Genomic DNA, 22,102 nt, shown 5'->3' on the forward strand with positions numbered 1-22,102 from the left:
TCCAAACTTCTCTCTCCTTGTGTTCCAGCCACACTGCTCTCCTCTCTGTCTCTGGAATATGCCAAGCTCATCCCAGCCTCAGGGCCTTTGCACAAGCTCTTCCTCCTGATCCTACAGCTGCCTGCTTTTTTTCCTTCCTTTTTTTTTTTTTTTTTTTTTTTTTTAACAATTTATTTATTTTAGTTTTGGCCGCATTGGGTCTTAGTTGTGGCACACGGGATCTTCGCTGAGGCATGCGGGATCATTCATTTCAGAGCGGGCACTTTGCTGTGGCATGCAGGCTTCTCTCTAGTTGTGGCTTGTGGGTTTTCTCTCTCTAGTTGTGGCACGCAGGCTCCAGGGCGCATGGGCTCTGAGGTTTGCAGCACATGGTCTCTCTCATTGAGGTGCGCGAGCTCAGTAGTTGTGGCGTGCAGGCTTAGTCGCCCTGTGGCATCTTAGTTTCCAGACCAGGGATCAAACCCGCGTCCCCTGCACTGGAAGGCGAATTCTTTACCACTGGACCACCAGGGAGGTCCCCAGCTGCCTGCTCCTTGTCAATCATGCCTGGCTAAACACCATGACCTTAGAAAGGGCATCCCTAACCATCCATTCTAAAATGCTTCTATCACTTCCCCTTTTCTGTCCTCAGCAAAAACTCATCAAAAACTCTGAAAAAAACCATGTCACTTATCTGTTAATTTGTAGTCCATCTCGCTACTCTTGAACACAAACTTCTCAAGACTGGGAGACCTTAGAATAACTATAAATGGAATGTAATCTTTAAACATTGTGAATCACTACGTTGTACACCTGAAACTTATATAATATTGTACATAAACTATACCTCAATTATAAAACCAACCAAATAAATAAATGTTAACCAGCTTTGAATCCAGAAAAATAAATAAATAAATAAGTAGGAGACGTGTCTGTTTTATTCCATGTGGTATCCCCTGGGGCCTAGAGCAGTGCCTGACACGTAGTGGGTACTCAGCAAAGATCTTGACTGAATGAATGAAAACCTTTAGACCCAAAGGAAATCGTACCCAGAGTGAAGTGTATATACCAACACAGTGGAATTTGGTGATACAACTACTGAAAGGACATAACCTCTTTAGGAGAAGTTCTTAGGAATTTTTAGTAAACTCGATACAGTTTTCCTGAGTTTTGTTTGCTAACTGCTTGGATGATACTACAAGGTAACATTTAATGAGGCCAGGCACTGTTCTAAGTGATTCACATGTACGATCTCATTTAATGCTTATAATAGCCCCAATGAATACAAATCACTATCCCAACTTTGCATATCAGGAAACCGAGGCACAGAGAGGTTACATCACTTGCTCAGGAGTTGGTAAGTGGCAGAACTGGGCTTCACACCCAAGCAGTCAGCTTAGGTGAGCGTGTCCCAAATCCGCTGCATTCCAGGCCAGTACACTGAATAAACAGGCAGCCGGAACGTGGTGCTGGTCAGCCTTGCTCATATGGGGAGATCAAGGTTTACCTTCCTGTCTTTGGGAAAGAGAATCTCTGCTGTGTGTCAGGGTGGGAGGGCCTCCGAGGACAGAAAGGGGCTCCTAAAGTAGCCTGCAGGACTGTCAACAGAATCATACTCAGGACACAAGTTGCTTTGTGTTTTGGATTCCATTGCCCTGACCTGGAGTATCTCTTCCCTCTTGGTAGGCTGCGCTGGTACGACAAAGGCAGGGGTGCCTGGGATTCAGGGGGTACCCCGCCCATTGGTGATGAGATGGAGCCATTTTACTAATCTTCTTGGGGGAAAACCTGTTCTTCAACACACTGCTTAAGCAGAAAGCAAGAAACCAAGGAACGTGAGGGCAGGCGGGACTTCTCTGGGAGAGACAAAGGAAGACATTTTTGGTTACTGGAAATAGAGAGGGAGCTAGAGAGAGGCAAAGGGAGGGGAGGTGAGAGCAGCAAGATGTTGGGGACCACCCAGGCCACAACGTGGCCTCTTCCTGTGACCCCTCCCCACACTCCCAAACCCAAGAAATAAAAAAAGAGAAAAAAACTAAGGGAAATTGTTAAGAGCCTTGAGGTGATGGAATTTCTTATGGAAACCAGCGAAGAGAGTGAGCATCTTTCCTGGATATCACGGGGCAAGAAAGCAGAGATCAAAAGATACAAGAGGAAGAAGCCACAGGAAGTCAGAAATCATGGGAAGGACGACAGGGCACAGACACACTGAGCGCCGAGCAGGGAGCCCCAGCTAACGTTTGGTTTTGCTTGGAAGGCTTGAAGGTGTCTAGATTGGGTTCATAGGAAAGAAAGATCTGAAGCCCAGCTTGCAAGCCTGTGTCTTGCCCAGGCCTCAGGCTACAGGGGAAAATGAATATAAAACTATTGGTTCCATCAACAAACATTGAGCACCTACTATGTGCCTGGCCCTCCCTGCTCTGGGCCCTGGGGATCCAGCAGTGAATCATATGGCCAAGGTCCCTGCCCTCCGGGGGACTGACATTGCCTTAGGGGAACAGAACGCCAGGGAGTGATGAGGGCTATGGATAAAATAGGGCAAAAACCAGAGACAACCCAAATGCCCATCAAGTGAGCGGACAAAACGATTATGGTGCAGCCACACGACCGCACGTCTACTCAGTAATAACAGGGATGAGCCACGGACACACACAGCAACGTGGGTGAATCTCATTGGTGTTAGGCTGAGTGAAAGAGGCCAGACACAAAAGAGCACAGGCTACCCTGTTCATAACACTACAGGGAAGACAAACCTAACCTCTAGCGGCAGAACGCAGATCAGCGGGGGGCTGGTATGAGGTTGCCATGGGGCCCAGGGGAGCTCCTGAGGGGTGGCAATGCTTTATATCGTGATTGTGTTGGTGCCCACTCAGATAGACACACTTTTCACATTTCAGGAATCAAACTGTACACGTAAAATGTGTGCGTTGGGTGGCTAGTCATTTATGGCTAAATTCAGTTGACTGAAGCCAAATAAAGTAGAGTATGGGGATAAAGCATAAAGGAGTATCCAGTTTCAGAGTCCCTTGTCGGGAAAGGGCTCACGGAGGGCATGGCGTTTGGGTAGAGGCCTGACAAAAGGAAGGAAGGAGCCACCTGAATATCAGGGAGGAGCATTCCAGAAAGAGGGAACAGCCAGTGCCAAAGCTACGAGACAGAATGAGCTTGGCATGACGAGGGGAGAGCAAGCGGGCCAGCACCGCAGAGTTGGAGGGAGTACGGACAAGTTGGAGGGAGCAGGCTGCAGAGGGGACCAGCAGGCCACGGGGATGGATGCGCCCACTACAGACCACACTTCTGTCAGCCCTGGAGATGAGGCAGGGAACCCGACAGTCTTTGCCCTCAGAGAGCTGGCCTTCTAAAACTTCAGAGTTTCCTTTCAGTATGACGGTAGCCCGATGGAAGGTCTGCAGAGACGGATGCTCTGACGAACGGTTATAAAAGATGAGACCAGGGCTTCCCTGGTGGCGCAGTGGTTGAGAGTCTACCTGCCAATGCGGGGGACACGGGTTCGTGCCCCGGTCCGGGAGGATCCCACATGCCACGGAGCGGCTGGGCCCGTGAGCCATGGCCGCTGAGCCTGTGCGTCCGGAGCCTGTGCTCCGCAACGGGAGAGGCGACAACAGTGAGAGGCCCGGGTACCACAAAAAAAAAACAACAAAAAAAGATGAGACCAGACCCTTTCTTTGTAATAAAAAGAGAGCTTCTCACCTGGTGTGTTCACTGTGTCTGGTTCCCCTGAGGGCCCTCTGGGCTTGGCAGGGGCTTTGGCGGTTTGCTGGGTGAAGATAAGCAGCTGATGGGTCCTGCCAAGCCCCACCCCCTGCCCACCAACTCCGTTATCAAGCCTAAAAGTGCGGTTTTCGAAGGAGTGTGTTTTGAATGTCTGGGATGGGATGGGGGGAATGTAGGGGGAAGGAAAAATGAATAGAGAAGGATCGACTGTTACTGCTAAAGAATGTTAGCACCAACTCTAACACCATGGTGAGATCCCAGCACCCCTCGTTCTCAGAGGTGTTTCAGAGAGGGATTTCCACGAGAAAGATAAACTTTCTCATTTTTTTTTTTGGCCACACCATGTGGCATGCTAGGATCCGACCAGGGATCGAACCCGTGCCCCCTGCGGTGGCAGCACGGAGTCCTAACCACTGGACCACCTGGGAAGTCCCAACACGGATAAACTTTAAGTAATAAGGCCAGGCCAGGGCAAGGCAGGGACAATGCATTCCCTGGTAGGTGGCCCTTCCTTCTTGGGAATTCTTAGAGGGGCCTAATGCCAGCGCCCGGCAGCCACACAAGGGCCAGCTCTGCCTTGTCCACTGCTGCAGCACCTCGACACACGGCACATAGTAGGTGCTCAATAAACGTTGGTGGAGTCCAAGGTTATGGCCTGCCTCTGATAGAATGATGTATCTATCTGAAGACAGGGTCTTCTTGGGAGATTGTTAACCCTCTCCCACGAAATTTTCGAGATCAGGGAGAAACAGTTGAAAACCCTAAGTCCTGATCTCCTATTTTCAAGACTTCCCCTCAGTACATAAAAAGTGTGTGTTCCCAGTTTCAAGGGTAATTCATAGCTTTGTGGTGTTTGACCACTCTTTTCCTTTTATTTAACGTGGATTCCTAGCAGGGGCTGTGTACACGCTGTAAATCTGCAAAAACTCAACCCAGGGTCACAGCTACTAAACCTCCAGAGGGGCTGCCCTCCTTGGTCCCTCCTGGCCTTGTAAGAGCCAGTTCTGAAAGGAAAAGCTATGTCCTCGTTGGTAAGTGACGGCTAAAGAAAAGCACCATTCTTTAAAAAAAGGACAATCGTTATGTGAAGCTTCAACACAGCCCATACAAAAGGGGGGTCTTCACTGCCCTCGGCTTGGAATGATCTTTCCCTCTCTTCCCTTTCTCTTTATCTGCTGAACTCACCTTCTAAGAGCCAGCTCGGGTAGCATCTCCTTCAGGAAGCTGCCCTAAAATCCTGCATAGGTTACAAGTGGTGGCCTATCTTCATGGTCTTAAACTACCTGTACCCAACTCTTTAGCTAACATTTGATGAGTTTATCATACAAGGGACAGGAACCAACTTCATAAGTGATACACGGCATTGACTCTGAGAAATGTACAACGGAATAGCGCTAGCAGGATGCACGCTGTCCACCCCTGTCCCAGCCCACGAAGAGCCGGGCTCGGGCTGGACACGACTGGATGTCTGTGCAGTGTGCCCCAGGAGAGGCACCCCGATCCCCTGCCGCCTCGTATATTTATAAAAGGATTGAGAGGAGACAGGAATCCTGAGTTGTTTCCAATCCTTCCAATCCTGACCGAGTTGGAAGACTCTGATCTTTGCAATCTGGGTTAGAGCCTTGAGGAGGACCCATGAAAACTCAGTTTGCAAACCAGCGCTGGTTTCTGCCAGAGACCTTGCCATTTTCTCCCTGTAGAGACCGCTGGTTGCTAGGTGACCTGCGAGTGAGCGGTAAGGGTCATAACCAGTCAGACTAATCGACTGATCTCCATGGGGTGCTTCCTATTTCCTAGGCGTTATCTCATTTATTCCCACAACAACCTGATGAGGTACAGCCCTCATTTTACAGATGGCAAAGCTGAATCTAGAGAGTCTCATCCACCAACCTTCAGCTACTACAGAGCAGAGATAAGATTCAAACCCAGACCAAGCTGATCCTGGAACGTCAGTTCTAATCTTCCACCGGTACCGCGTCTTCCAGCTCTCCCTACGTGATGCTGCCCTTGTTGCTTAACTTGTCAGGTCCCTATCTTTTTAAATGCCTTTCATCTCTGCATCCCCAGTACTGACATTCAGTGAATATTTGTTGAGCACATGAATGGACCGATTTCATATTTCGTCTTCCCACAAGGCTATGCCCTCATCATGCTGCCTTTTGATCCAACCCAGGAGAAGGGTGGAAGGTACTGCTCTGAAGACCTAGTCAGCCACAGCGTATGGGTCAAGTTCAGCAATAGTGATGAACATCTCAAGGCTATTCCAAGGTGTGCCAAAGCTCTACGACGAGGTCAGAAGAATGGAAGTTTTTCTCTCTCAGTGCCTTTCTGATGTGATTTCTTATTTACCGCACACTCCCATTTAATTGTCTTTAGACGGTGGTTTATCAACAACGTCACGTTTGGCCCCGTGCCCTCCTAAGATCGACAGGAGGGTCTTATGTGGGCTGCTTGTGAAAATAAATCAAATGTATCACTGAGGAGAGGGAGTAAACTGGGAACGTGTCTAGTCACAAAATGCCTTCCCAAGCACAAAAGCGGAACAGAATCATGGGCACTGGTGGCTTCTCTCAAAGCTGGGCCTAAACCTTTCACCAGGCTGCACTGTGACCCTGGGCAAGTTACTTCAACTCTCTGAGTCTCTGCTCTCTAATCCCTAAGATGCCGACAGTAACATTTCCTACCTCTGAGGGTCGCTGTGAGTCCAGCCCAGCTCACAGTAAGCACCAGATCAATACCAGCTATTCTTATGGCTGTTGTTATTGTTACATAAATGTGACATATTGTAACTCCTTTATGCTAGCAATTCTACTCTTAAGAATTCATCATAAGGAAATTATTAAAAACTAAATAAATATTGAGCTGCATGAGGTGCTTGTATATTTCGGAGATTAATCCTTTGTCAATAGCTTTGTAGTACAGTCTGAAGTCAGGGCGCCTGATTCCTCCAGCTCCGTTTTTCTTTCTCAAGATTGCTTTGGCTATTTGGGGTCTTTTGTGTTTCCATACAAAAACAAACAACCCAATCCAAAAATGGGCAGAAGATCTAAATAGACATTTCTCCAAAGAAGATATACAGACTGCCAACAAACACATGAAAGGATGCTCAACATCACTAATCATTAGAGAAATGCACATCAAAACTACAATGAGGTATCACCTCACACCGGTCAGAATGGCCATCATCAGAAAATCTACAAACGATAAATGCTGGAGAGGGTGTGGAGAAAAGGGAACCCTCTTGCATTGTTGGTGGGAACGTAAATTGATACAGTCACTGTGGAGAACAGTAGGGAGGAGATTCCTTAAAAAACTAAAAATAGAAGTACCATATGACCCAGCAATCCCACTACTGGGCATATACCCTGAGAAAACCATCATTCAAAAAGAGTCATGTACCAAAATGTTCATTGCAGCTCTATTTACAATAGCCAGAACATGGAAGCAACCTAGGTGTCCACTGACAGATGAATGGATAAAGAAGACGTGGCACATATGTACAATGGAATATTACTCAGCCATAAAAAGAAATGAAATTGAGTTACTTGTAGTGAGGTGGATGGACCTAGAGTCTGTCATACAGAGTGAAGTAAGTCAGAAAGAGAAAAACAGATACTGTATGCTAACACATATATATGGAATCTAAAAAAGAAAAAAAGATTCTGATGAACCTAGGGGCAGGGCAGGAATAAAGACGCAGACGTAGAGAATGGACTTGAGGACACGGGGAGAGGGAAGGGTAAGCTGGGACGAAGTGAGAGAGTGGCATGGACATATATACACTACCAAATGTAAAACAGATAGCTAGTGGGAAGCAGCCGCACAGCACAGGGAGACCAGCTTGGTGCTTAGTGACCACTTAGAGGGATGGGATAGGGAGGGTGGGAGGGAGACGCAAGAGGGAGGGGATATGGGGATATATGTATACGTATAGCTGATTCACTTTGTTATACAGCGGAAACTAACACACCATTGTAAAGCAATTATACTCCAATAAAGATGTTAAAAAATTTTTAATCTATAGAATGAGTTATTTTTGAGGCATTTAAAATGAGTTTATGGACGAATATTCAAATTTAGAAAGTTGTTCCCTACTTATCATTATGCAAAGAATCAGAGTAAAAAGCGTATGTATGGTATGATCCTATATTTGTAAAAATGATTAATGTATGTGAACAGAAAATATACTAAAAATGTTAATGTTTTCTATTTTTCCTATCATTGGCATATATTCTTCTCATAATGAGAAAACCACAAATAAAAGTTATCTTTTAATAAAACAGTTGGAATTTGTTTTGTTTTGTTTGTTTGGGAGCTTGTGGGGTTTGCATTACGGATGCTTTGAAAAACATGATGATAGTTTATACCATTTCTTTGTGCCAGTCCAGTTGTAAGTGCTTTATAAAGATTACCTCGTTTACATCTAACAACAATGCTATGAATGTATAATATTATTATCTCCATCTTATAGATGAAGTAATCAGGGCACAGAGAGGCTGAGGGACTTGCCCAAGGTCACACAGCTTGGAAATACTGGAGGTTAAAATTCAAGATCAGGCAGTCTGGACTGGTCCACACCCTTACGCCCATGCTTGTCTGTGTCTGGAACAGCTGCATAGGCATTCCACAGAATGTTTATTTAAACTTTATTTTTGTGAATTTATATGTTTAAAAAATTATATTTAAATACCCTCCCTGACTTGACATATACAGTAGGATCTAGTTATCTGAGGATATTTGGAATTAATAAAAGGCCACTTAAAATGGATGCTCTTAACATTGATTGATTCGGAATTTACCTTGAAAAGTAAAACTGTAATTATGAAAGTATTTTTTACCTGATATCTAGGAATATTCAGGTTATACTTGCAACTACGCTCTCATTTTTAGAACGAATGCTGAGCTTTCCTACGTACACAAACATGAGACACCAAACATTTCATTGTCCCTCCACTTCACTGATTGCAAAATGCATCCTGTTTTCAGAGATGTCAAAAGATGAGCATCGTGTGTATCTCAGAGTTGATGAAATACTCGAGAACAATGCAGCATCCCTGTAGCTTGACTGGTGCAACACAATCAAATGTAAACATACTGGAGGTCTTCATCAAATTTTCCAGGACCTCTCTTTACGATATTAGAACCGCCCTCTTGGAAGCGCTGATCTTGTCGCCTTCCTTGCCACTTCTCTCTGCCACAGTATCTAACTGTGCTACCTCAGCCAGATCTGCATTTACCCAAGGCTTCCCTGGGCACTTACAGGCAGATCTCCAGCATCACTTTTGTTGACTTAATGAAATTCTCGTCTTGGGCTTGAGTTGTAATTTTACTCTGTCAGCATTCATGTTGACATTGTACTGCAGGATGTTCCTGGAAATGACTGCCGGCAGAGAGGAGAAAAAGGAGGTGCCAGTCTGCTGTGTTCAGTGCGTACCAGCTTTGTGACCCTAAACTCTGCCTCAGTTCTTTTGTCTGTAAAATGGGGCTGCTCCTAATGGTGCCTACCTCACAGGGTTGTTGTGAAGAGAAAATAATTCATGTGAAACAGTCCTTGGCACACTGGAGCCCTCAAATAATGCTGACTATTATTATTATAACTAGTGTTAAATGGGGAGGGATCTCTGAGTGGAGAACATTTTTATAAGAGATCAGATGACTGAGAGTAATTTTTGTCTTCTAACATCTTTGGCTTCCCTACAAACATCTGTACTGAGGGGGGCTTCAATGAACATTTTAAAGGCTGTTAATTTTTGTGAAGATCTTGGAATAAATCTTTTCTAAATATCTCTGAACACAGATCTGAACTTCTGTTACTCTGCTGTGTATTAGAAAACTTCAAGATCTGCACTGGGCTTTCTTTGAATCCACCTGATGTGTGTCTGCTCAGATAAGGTTGTATAAGCAACTGCGCTGGTGGATCCTGCAAGCAAATGCCAGGCAGAGCAGAGGTTCAAGTTCGTGTCAGGATGTTAAACCACGAATGCAGTTTCAAATGAACATGTAACTGCACCCCAATGTTCACAGTAGCACTATTTACAATAGCCAAGATACAGAAGCAACGTAAGTGTCCATCAACAGATGAATGGATAAAGAAGATGTGGTGTATATACACAATGGAATACTACTCAGCCATATAAAAGAATGAAATTTTGACATTTGCAGCTACATGGATGGACTTGGAGGGCATTATGCTAAATGAAGTAAGTCAGACAGAGAAAGACAAATAATGTATGATACCACTTATATGTGGAACCTAAAAAATATAACAAACTAGTGACTATAAGAAAAAAGAAGTGGACTCACGGATATAGAGAACAAACTGGTAGTCACCAGTGGGGAGAGGGAAGACGGGAGGAGAAATATAGGGGTAGGGGAGTAAGAGGTACAAACTATTAGGTATAAAATAAGCTACAAGGATATATTGTACAACGTGGGGAATATAGCCAATATTTTCTAATAACTATAAATAGAGTACAACCTTTAAAAATTGTGAATCACTATGTTGTAACCTGTAACTTATATAATATTGTACACGACTATACTTCAATTAAAAAAAAAAAGAACATGTAGCATGTTCCAGAATGGTGTTTTTGTTTTTTTTTTTAATAAAGAGTTTCACAGCTTATTTTAAGTTTGGGGTGCAACCTCTCTACTTCTGTATCTAAGGCAAGGGATGTGAGTAGATATTTTAAGTGATTTAACCTTGAAACGATTATTTTCTATCTCTCCTCCTTCAAGCTTGTGGATCAATTTAATTGAAGACCAGCCAGAGCCTGTAAGGGAAATGATGAAAGAAAATACAGTTGCTCTTTGCAACTGCTTATATATATTCACTGTGATTTTTCTCAAAGCTGTGCAGACAAAACAAAGTACATAAATAAATTGAATCCTGAGAGTGCTATAAGATTAGAGTCATCATCTATAACCTCTTAATGCTTGTTTTACTCAAAATAGACTCAAGCTTGTCACAGACCTACTTTTCTTAAAGACAGAGAGATTACTAAAATTAAGAAAAGTATAAAGAATATGGTGACAAATCACCCATATTTCAACCACTCAAATGAATAAATGTTAGCATTGTGTCATATTTATTTTCAGTCTTTGTACGTGTGTGAGCAGGCATGTGCCTTAGAGATGGGGAAGGGCCTGCCTTACCTTTAATGTTTTATTATGGATAAAAACAAGTACTTTTTTTTTTTTTTTTGACAGGAGGCAAAATACCCAGAATTTACTTTTCATTCTAGGGTGTGGCAGGCAGATGATCCTTCAGGAAATTGTATTTTATTTTACTCTTTATACAGTAGGTTCTTATTAGTTATCTATTTTATACATATTAGTGTATGTATGTCAATCCCAATCTCCCAGTTCATCCCACCTTCACCACACATCCCACCGCCCCGCTGAACAAGTACCTTTTTTTGTGTGTGTGTGGTACGCGGGCCTCTCACTGCTGTGGCCTCTCCCGTTGCGGAGCACAGGCTCCGGATGCGCAGGCTCAGCGGCCACGGCTCACGGGCCCAGCCGCTCCGCGGCATGTGGGATCTTCCCGGACAGGGGCACGAACCCGTGTCCCCTGCATCGGCAGGCGGACTCTCAACCACTGTGCCACCAGGGAAGCCCTTTGAACAAGTACCTTTTAAACCTAATTCTCAGTCCTGTTCTCCTCACCTATTCCTACGGGTGACTAACCTCATGAGTTTAGTTTCTCTCTCTGTGTCTCTGTCTCCATCTGTATACATGATTATTAACGTACACACATATAAACATATATATATATACACACATGCAATAAACATACATATACAGAGATCAAAACATTACAGTAACAAATACGGATTTGAATTATAAACCATGCTTATACTAATAAAACTGTCACATTGATTTGTTTTATATATGGGGTTCTACAGAAGATTTCACTTGAAGATTAAGGTCTTTGTCTGGAAAATTTGAAACTCTTGACTTACAGCACCTCTGAGACTCTGCTCAGTCAAAATATGTGGTTTGGTGCTGCCCCCTTTTACTCATCCCTGCTTTCTCTGTTTCTATCTTTCTCCCCGAGTTCCATGTTCTCAATAATTGACTTTTTTGAAAAACATTCAACATGCCCTCCCCGTGCATGCCCCTCAATACAAGGTCCCTTGTAAAACTCAAGCATCTTCTGAGATTTTTCCCGCTTGGTGACTGCCCAGGAGGGTACCCACTGATTTAATTGGCAGTTTCCATTCCCATCAGGAGGCCACCAGATAATCACAAGGGGTGTCCTGAGAAAGACCTTTCCAGAAGCACTTTTAGTCCAATAAAGAAGAAACCAAGGTTCTCTTGGTTTCACAAACTCTTTCTCCATACCTCAAGCTCTTTTGCAAAGGAAGGGTCTGAAAAACATGCCTGTAAAAATATGCCTCCCTTCAAAATGAAATTAAAATGCTATGTGGTGGGCTATGCAAGCTGACAGCCCCAAACCCTGGTATTCTCTCCCCACTAGGATCCCAGAACACAGTTCTGCAGGAAGACAGAAGTCCAAGGAGAGCCTGTCTGCCTGGATCATGGGCACTGGACAGGGGCACAGTGACAGAAACAGGCTGCTCAGAACACGTGGGCGTCCCACTGACCCAGGGATCCAGTTACTTCCACCTCTAATGGAAACTGTGTGCAGTTGATTTGCTTGGGCAAGAGAGAAGGGGACAAGGAAAGAGGGAATTCATTTTCAAACAAGGCTCTGAATTGGAAAGGGATAAACCGAGCTGGCGAACAGCTAACCCCACTCATCGCTATTTATAAATCTGCTTTGAAAAAACGTCATTTAGGGGAATTCTGCTGAAGAGGACAATAGGAATGTTTGCTCGGCTCATTTGATCTTGGTCTACACATGCTTGATCTGCCATATTTGCATTTCTTTGGTATGATCATGGGGCAATTTGTGGTCTCTTAAATCGTTCCCTTCTATCGTTCAATGAATGTGTGGATAGTTTTGTTTCCCATCCCACAGACACACCTCAGAGTAAAGCACTGGGGTTGACAGTGTCTGCTTCTATCTTAGCGTCATTTAATCCCTACTACCTGCCTCTAATCAACCCTTACAGCTGGAGCTGTAAGCCCACCCCACACGTTCAAGTTGCCTCTGGAAGTGACTGGGCTCATGGCTCCATCAGTCTGAGTGAGGAAACAGGCGTTTTTAATACTCCCTAAACAGGACTGGGGAGAAGGTGAAGTCCCAGCAGACCTCCCCAGCGTTAACTGCATCTTGTTGGTTCGGTTAATCATGTACCTAATTTGCCGATTATTGACTTGTTCTCACGCAGGATTTTACTTGGCTTGACATATCAGTAGCAATCAGTGATGAACTGTCAAGGAAACCTGCTCCCTGCCTTAACCACCAAGATGCTCACTTGCATCAACCGCTTCTGAGATTTCCTTTGATCCCTAGCAGTGCATCCAGCTCAGATGATGATGATGATGACGATCTTTAAGTCTCACCTGTTTCCCTTCTAGAACTGGGCTCAAGCAAACCTGACACAGTTTGTAGGATTTCAAATACTCGGCAAGATGGACTAGGCTACCTTACATACACCAGCCCCATGAGAATTTGACTTGGTAGGTTGACAATGGCTTAAATGGCTTAGATCAACTTTTGTTTTTCTTTTTTGTCTAGGTCTTAAAAAAATGGAATGCCGGGCACCAAAATGCTGCATTTAAAAGACAATGGGGGCTTCCCTGGTGGCGCAGCTGGTTGAGAGTCCACCTGCTGATGCAGGGGACACAAGTTCGTGTCCCGGTCCGGGAAGATCCCACATGCCGCGGAGCGGCTGGGCCCGTGAGCCATGGCTGCTGAGCCTGTGCGTCCGGAGCCTGTGCTCCGCAACGAGAGAGGCCACAACAGTGAGAAGCCCGCGTACCGCAAAAAAAAAAAAAAAAAGACAATGGGATAGCTGACAGACAAGGATTAAACAATGATATCCAGTTTATGCAAGAGTTCAAGTAAATAATATGGGCACCTACTGCCGCTGGTGGGCAGGAGAGTAGGGAGGGTAATTGGTATAAACTTTCAGAAGGAAAATTTGGCAATTAGTATCAAATCCTTAAGGGTTACTTTCAGGAGAAGAACTAAGGGTGTACACAAAGACTAGCCATGAGGACAGGTCTCCCAACATTTTATCGTTAAGGCATAAGGGCCTTTCATTGGGATATCTGGTGCCCCTCTACCCAGGAACCTCAGAGGACTGTAATTCCAGCTCCATGGAAGTAGGATCTGACTTGCTTTGGTCCATATGAGAAGGGCTTAAATGATATGTGACATTTTCAAGCAGAAGTCTTTTGGGATTGGTGCATAACTCACCATCTTCTCCTTCCTTTGCGATGGGGTACTAGTTATGTTCCTGACAGTGGAAATTCCACAGGTCCGTGCCTTTGAATGAGACTGACATAGAGCAAAGCCCAATATCACCCAAAGTGAACACGTGAAGTAGGATGTTCCCAACCTCAACATGTTTGCCATTTGGGGTTGGATAACTCCTTGTTGTGGAGAGTTCTCCTGTGCGTGTTTAGCAGCATCCCACCTGCCACTGCCTGCCAGGAGCAACCTCTCCCCAGGGTGACAACCCAAAATATTTCCAGACACTGAAGAATGCCTCTGGGGTGGGGAAGAATTGCCCTGTGTTGAGAACCACTGATATAAACAAGAAATAGCCTCTGTTGCTTTAAGCCACTTAGATGCTGAGTTTTTGTTGTTTTTTTTTATACTGCCACTGATATCCTTTTTTTTTTTTTTTTTTTTTTTTTTTTTTTGCGGTACGCGGGCCTCTCACTGCTGTGGCCTCTCCCGTTGCGGAGCACAGGCTCCGGACGCGCAGGCTCAGCGGCCATGGCTCACGGGCCCATCTGCTCCGCGGCATGTGGGATCCTCCCGGACCGGGGCACGAACCTGTATCCGCTGCATGGGCAGGCGGACTCTCAACCACTGCACCACCAGGGAAGCCCGTGCCACTGATAATCTTTTACTATAGCAAAAACACTATATAACTATTCAGCAAAAGGGGACTGCTTCCAATTACAGGTGTTTTTACTTCCTTTTGTTTTTCTGTGCTTTTAAGATTTTTCTGTAATGAAAACAATTTGTCCTCTGATAAGAAGAAAAAAACGAGAAAATTAATCTTATCTTAAAAACCTATATTTACATCATTGCTTATCGATAGACAGTATTGACTAGGGCCACGCAGGACTTCTAAGTACAATGAAACACTAGTGCACCATATCTTTATATTGCGCTTCTGTTTGCAGAGTGTTTCCCATCCTCCCTTTTTTGTGGTAGGGGTAGTGTAATTATAGCAACACTGTGAGGCAGGGAACACAGGTAGACAGGGAAACTGAGGCTAAGAGAGGTTAAGGCGCATGTCCGAGGACGCCTGGTTAGCACGTAGCAGGGACTCCATCCTCAGTTTTCTAATTCCAGGACCTTCTCCCCTATGCCATGCTACCTCTGTACTGTATCACTGTAGAAAGCCACGTTCAAAAAGTCAACTGGGACAGACTCTGATTCTTTGGGAAATTTAAACAGGTAAGAAAGGATTCTCCCCTGTATTTAATATCCTTGGACAAGGATACCAAACCTTGTAGGCACTTGGTCAGAGCATGATACTCAATAAAATTTAAGCACAGCCATTCATGCAATGCAGCCAAGAGAATTTCATACTCCTCCCCCTCCCCACTTCTTCCTCTTTCTCTCTTTTCAGCTCAAATGAGTCACCTTGGCTAGCCTGCCAATCCCCATAGAACTTATGTTCCTTGATAGGATATGCCAATAGAAATGAAAAATTCTATAATGGTTTGAGACGTGAGTTAGTCACCTATCACTGCGAGGGGCTAAGCTCCATCTCCTCCAGGAAACGTAGCTCATCAAATGGACACGAATGCACGTTGTGATAGCGAATGATCGCGAGAATGCGTGGGGAGTCGTCTTCTCCTCTCCTGCTTTTTTTAAGAAGCGCCCCTGTATTGTACCTGTCTTGTGCATTCTAGGCATCTGCACCTTGTCTTGCTTACCGGACCCTCCGACGCACGCTAAACTCCCAAACTGGGAGCTGGACGGCAACCCTCTGCGCACACCTACTGTCCCCGGAGTGGAGCTATTCTGAGACGCCGATCACTAGAACAATCACCGGCTTAGCAGGAGATGGACAGCGTGGTGTAGCCACAAAAGAAGGAGAGACACTGTCATTGAGGGTTTGAGTCCTGAAAGTCAGAACAGCGGGGAACCTGGGAAGAGTACGTTTCTGCCTGCTGTCCACTATCACTCAGTTTCAGAGGGTTACCTACTTGACTTGCCATGATCACTGGCCCTTCCATGATTCTGCTCAGAGCATGCAAGCGAAGGGGGATAGCAGTGCTTCAAAACAATGTCAAAAGGGAGAGGTTCCCCCACCACCACCACCCAGCCCCCGCCGCAAAGCTCCTGGCATCCAAGGGGCTGACAGGGAAGTTATGCTCAGCTGTGCCCAGAGGCATGTTCCTACTTACTCAAATAATGCCAACAAGTAGATTTCACTGCTGTCAATCTTTCATTATGCTACAGTAGAAAGAGTGGAGCCTGAAGGTCAGGGAGACCCCCTAACAATTTGCATAACTTCCCAGACCAGCACCCTGAACCTGGCCAGAAGTTACAGAAATGCCTCAGGGACTCCTCTTAGCTGAATCCTTCTCTTTCTCTTGATGAGAATCTCTTAAAGGACAGATGTGATTTTTGTAACAGGAGTTCTGCTTGGTCATGGGCTATGTTAACTCATCTCTAGATAATCAGTGCTTAGACCAATAAATATTTTTCTGGATGGATGGATGGAGGAGGACTTATTGATTACCACTTTACACATTGATCCCTATAGCATGGGCTGTGTATGTTAATATAAACCTACACAGCTCTCCCTGCTCAAAAAAGAAGTAGTCCTTTTAGTCCCTTATATCGATCGTTTCAGGCTGTAAAGATGGGACCGCAAATAAATTTCATCTTGAGAGCCAACACCAGTCAATTGGTGGTGGCTGCCTTTAGGGTTCTCTTGGAGGTATCTGTGCACCGAGTGTAGTGAGGAAAAAGTGCAGTCATCGATTAGCAATGTCTGCTGTGAGCTAAGGCCAAAGAAACGGTGGCCTGACTGCTCTGCATTTGCCAATGGGTTTAAAGCTTTAAATTCTTCCAGCTGAATTTTCTGGATGAATACCTTCCCAACACATGTTTAAAAAGGTCAGCTTTGACTGGATATAATGGGTGATTAAGGGTGTTCTTCCCTCCACTGGTGTATTTTCCTAATGTACTTCTTTATATACTTGCTGGATTTGAGCGCAAATGAGGTGGGAAAACACTGCTTGGTTTTCCTTAGGATATACAATTCTTATTGGAAAAGAAAACCAAACTAGATGAGGGTGAATTTAACCAAACTAGATGAGGGTGAATTTATCCCAAGTGGGACGTATAAGAAAATCTCTATCAGGAAAAATGAAAGGAGGGATGAGAAGAAAAACAATGAAATCCATATTCTCATCTAATCTTGTCATTCCAAACCCTGGGAATAATCTCACTTATGCAGTGTCAAGCACTCCCCAAGGCACTTAGTACGGGGAAGCACAGGGAAGCCACAGAGAAATGGTTGCTGAATTTTGGTTAATGTTACGTCACTCTTTTCAAACACAGTGGGATGTCTCCTAGTGATGTTTTAACAAATAACTAGACCCCTTGAACAAAAAGTACCCAAGGATGAGCAAAGATCTGGCAAAGGTGACGTCATCAGGTGGGGAGGTAACCGTTTTCTTTTTCTGAGAAATCGTTCCCATAACATAAATTTCACCACTTTACAGTGTGGCAGTTTTTAGTATATTCACTCTGTTGTGCAGCCATCACCGCTATCTAATTTCAGAGCATTTACATCACCCCGAAAAGAAACCCCAAAGGTATTAGCAGTCAGTCCCGATTCTTTCCTCCCTCTCCCCTGGCAATCACTAATCTCCTTTTTGTCTCTATGGATTTGCCTATTCCAGACAATACAAATGGAATCAAACGATATGTAGCCTTCTGTATCTGGCTTCTTTCATTTAGCATAACATTTTCAAGAGTCATCCATGTTGTAGCAGGTAACAATATTTCATTCCCTTTTTTAAAAAAAAAATATTTCATTCCCTTTTATGTTTGAATACTATCCCATGGTAGGGACAGATCACATTTTGTTTCTCCATTCATTAGTTGATGGACATTTGGGTTGTTTCCACTTTGGGGCTATTATGAATAAACACTGCTATGAACATTTGTGCATATTGTTAAATGAGAAATAAAGTTTTCAATTCTCTGTCGGAATACACCTATTAGTGGAGCTGCTGGATCATACTGTAATTCTTTGTTTAACTTTTGGAAGAACTATTGAATTCTTTTCCACAGTGGCCCTCCGTTTTACATTCCCACAGAGCACACAGGAGAGTTCCAACTGTTATTGTCCATCCTTTAGTTATAACCATCCTAGTGGGTGTGAAGTTTTTTTTTTTTTTTTTTTTTTTTTAACTCATGGGCTATATCAAGCATGTTCCTACCTGGGCATGAGACGGTGGAAGTCCTCTTCTTATGTAAACACCGAAGAGAGCATCCTTCCCGAGGGAGATATTGAACTTTAAGAACTGGGGTTGACTGATGTGAATCTGTGATCTCCAAAACACGCCAGGTGGGACTTCTTGGGTCACCCGCCGACCAACTTCCGCTTCGCCACTGTCTATGCTGCTGTTCTTCAAGAACCAGGGCACTGGAAAATAGGAATTGACACCAAGTCCATGACATGTGTACACATTAGTTGGCTCTACATTTCTGTTTGATTATATGCCAGTATTTAAAAAATATATGATGGTGAAACCCATGGCAAATCTCTCTTTAGGTCACAACTTAAAATATCTAGGTTTTAAATAATAATCCTAGAAACTCATACCCCAGGGCATCTGAAATATTGGCACAGCGCTTGCTAAACTTCTGAGATCACTCTTTACTGATCAACTATCATAAGAGCTGGAGTCTGGTAAGTACGTGTAAACTCCAAATGTGACTGGGATGTAAAATGATCAGTAGGGAAGGGGAGAGTGATATTAATTTGGCACCAGATTTAATTCTTGCAGCTGTTAATTATTCTTTCCTGCCACAAACAAGTCCAATATACTCTGACATTCTCATAAGTTAATAGAAAAGAGCCAGCAGTGAACAAACATCAGTCCAAAATAAATAAAATAACTCAACAGAAAATGCTGACTTGCTCTAAGGCTGACCCAACATTGGGTGTCGCCCCTTCCCCGCTTAAGAGGAGGGACTTAAGAACCGTGTGGAAACCACACCCCCCTCACGGTGACACTGGTGCATCTCTGTTGCGTCATTTGAAATCACTCATATAGGAACCACTGGTTGCCCATACTCAACAACCTTCAGAACTTTAACAACAGGAGCTCCAGAAATTCCTCTTTTAAAAGAGGGTTTCTTAATAACAACGAACTAGCCAGGGTCTCCTACACTTCGGAGGGTGGTCTCCTTTATGAACACAGAATTAAGAAAAAGCTGGGAGTTACTAGAAGTTGCTCAAGAAAAGTTAACTGATCTCTCAGGGCCTCATCATCATCCTCTCTAAAATGGGAACAAAACCTTGATGGAAGCTAGTTTTACATAGGTCACTTGTGATTCCTTCAAATGGATTCTGAACTTGAAAAGAAATATAAAACCACAATCTCCTATCGTCTTGAGAACTTCTAAACCAGCTGAAACCAAATACAGAAAGAACTGAAGACATTTTGGTTTTGAGGGTCTTTGCACTTTTTGATTGATCACTTTGGCGGCCTTGTGGATCTAAAACTTCTTCAGTCTCGTGGGCAAAGGATGGGAAGCCAGCTCCCTCCTGCATTCTGTAATGGACGAACTCTTCTGAATATATTCATCTGTATTTGGCCACAATCCATTGCAGAAGGTTTGGATGGTCAAGAGAGATCATAAGGTTGCAGAAGACTGGCATGAAAGGTGAGTGAGGCATTCTGACTTAGCTGACCTGGCTCTGTTACCACCTGGCCACTGCATCAAGACAATACTCATAAATGCTTGGTGCTGGTTTCTCATTCCAGAAAATGGAGAGGTGACATTCTTGGATCCCTAAAGGTTTTCCATATCTAAATTATAAAAGAAAAACCACAGAATGACTTGAGGGTGTAAAGTTATTTTTTTCCCCATATTTAGTTCAATAGGGGATCAAATACGAAGTAAACAGGGGCTTAAAATAAAGTAGAAGACACGCTGCTTTGGACCTTAAGAAGAAACCCTCAACCTCTAGAATAGGGAACAGGCTCCTACAGGAAGTTTGGAAGCTTCCATCGCAAAACATTGTTAGGAAGAAAAGAAACTAGTAATCCTTCATGGGTCAGCTCTTTAGATGGTTTGCTCCTCAAACATTTTTATGTTGCCTATCAGATATGAAGTACTTTCCTGTAGGGGAGGAATACTGCATAGCGTGTAAGAGCAGAGACTGGGCTGAGACTGCCTTGGTTCAAAGCCCAGCTTTGACACTTGGTAAAGTGTATCCATTCTCTGTGCCTCAGTTCCCTCCCTTGTATAATTGGGACACTATTATTATTTATTTCATAGCATTGTTAGGAGGATTTAATGAGTGAACCCACGCAAAGCTCTTCGACTAATTTTTGGCACAAAGTAAGCACTAAATAAAAATTAGCTATCATGATTATTATTATCGGTAAGGTTCTAAGCCTCAAAGGCACATTGTTTATTTTGCTGACATAATGACATATCTAGGGGGAACCACTTGTTATCACCAGTTGATCAGAAGTTCTGATTATTATAAATTAAAAACGAATTTGTACTTAAAAATGCTGCTTTGGACGGGCTCCTCTCCTCGCCAGATTAAGGCCTTTGGAGGAAAGGATACAATAAAAAGGATGCAGTAAGGAAGAGCTGTAGGAAAAACAAAACCAACCCTGGGGAAGAATAGTTTAGGAGTCTCTGACAGAGACCAAACGTAACCCCAGCAATCACAGTGTAGCAACAAGTTAAAGAAATGCACTAAAGATAAAAAAGAATTCTAAAGAAATCACTCATCTTTAAACTTAATAAAATGAGCTTTCTTTCATGTCTGTTGGGCTTTCAGGCGTTGCTGGGTTAATGACAGGCTATGAAAAAGTAGCAGGGAATCGGCACCCACGAGCCCACTAATCTGCTGTTGAAACTTAAACGGATTTTGATAATGTCAAACCAAATGAGGACGCCAGAGGTGGCGAAGAGGCTTCCAGGGAGCGGCTGCGCTGGAGAAATTCCGACAAGGAGCCTCAGGGGGTTGGTTCTGTTCTGCTTTGTTTTTTTTTTAATAAATTTATTTATTTTTAGCTGCGCGCGGGCTTTCTCTAGTTGTGGCGAGTGGGGGCTACTCTTCATTGCGGTGTGCGGGCTTCTTATTGCAGTGGCTTCTCTTGTTGCGGAGCACGGGCTCTAGGCACACGGGCTTCAGTAGTTGTGCCTCGCGGGCTCTAGAGTGCAGACTCAGTAGTTGTGGCACACGGGCTTAGTTGCTCCGCGGCATGTGGGATCTTCGCGGACCAGGGCTCAAACCCGTGTCCCCTGCACTGGCAGGCGGATTCTTAACCACTGCCACCACCAGGTAAGTCTGGGTTTGGTTCTTATAGTAGCGGGGTCCCCCTTCTTTCAGTAGACCCCAACTTCAGGACACTGAAGTCAGTAAATTAGCTGCTCCCGCCAATGAGTACAGGCTGACTTCTCAGTAGTCACACTCCCCCACCAGGGTTTCAGATGCCCCGCCCCTCATGTTCCATCCACCAAAGAAGGCAGGGCACCTGGGTGCTGAAGTATAGGTTTTGTAGCCAGACAACTGGGTTCCAATCCTGGCTCTGGTTCTTCCTTGCTGTGTGACCACCAGCAATTTGCTTAACCTCTCTGGGTCTTCATTCTCTTTTTGTTAACATGGGAACAATAATAGTAACTATCTCATAAGCTGAGAGTAACAGATGGAAGTACACAAAGAAGGTCCCTAGCATATAATAATAGCAAAATATATGCTAGTTACACTGAATTAAATAAAAGAATGAAAAACGATAAGGGAAAATGTCTGGCTTTTTTTTTTTTTTTTACCATCTTCATTGGAGTATAATTGCTTTACAATGGTGTGTTAGTTTCTGCTGTATAACAAAGTGAGTCAGCTATATGTATACATATATCCTCACATCCCCTCCCTCTTGCGTCTCCCTCCCACCCTCCCTATCCCACCCCTCTAGGTGGTCACAAAGCACCGAGCTGATCTCCCTGTGCTATGAGGCTGCTTCCCACTAGCTATCTGTTTTACATTTGGTAGTGTATATATGTCCATGCCGCTCT

The 22,102-nt window shown here is 44.2% G+C and overlaps 1 protein-coding gene across 1 annotated transcript in view; it reads right to left on the bottom strand.

The window, feature by feature from the left end:
* The window catches only part of TENM2 (teneurin transmembrane protein 2), a 1,008,125-nt gene that overhangs the window by 200,081 nt on the left and 785,942 nt on the right, over positions 1–22,102 (bottom strand). The window contains exon 7 of the mRNA XM_032628422.1: positions 18,277–18,482. Coding sequence (XP_032484313.1) covers positions 18,277–18,482 — 206 coding nt within the window. The remainder of the gene's footprint in view (positions 1–18,276; positions 18,483–22,102) is intronic.

The sequence above is a fragment of the Phocoena sinus genome, chromosome 3 (assembly GCF_008692025.1).
Source record: "Phocoena sinus isolate mPhoSin1 chromosome 3, mPhoSin1.pri, whole genome shotgun sequence".
NCBI classification, from domain to species: domain Eukaryota; kingdom Metazoa; phylum Chordata; class Mammalia; order Artiodactyla; family Phocoenidae; genus Phocoena; species Phocoena sinus.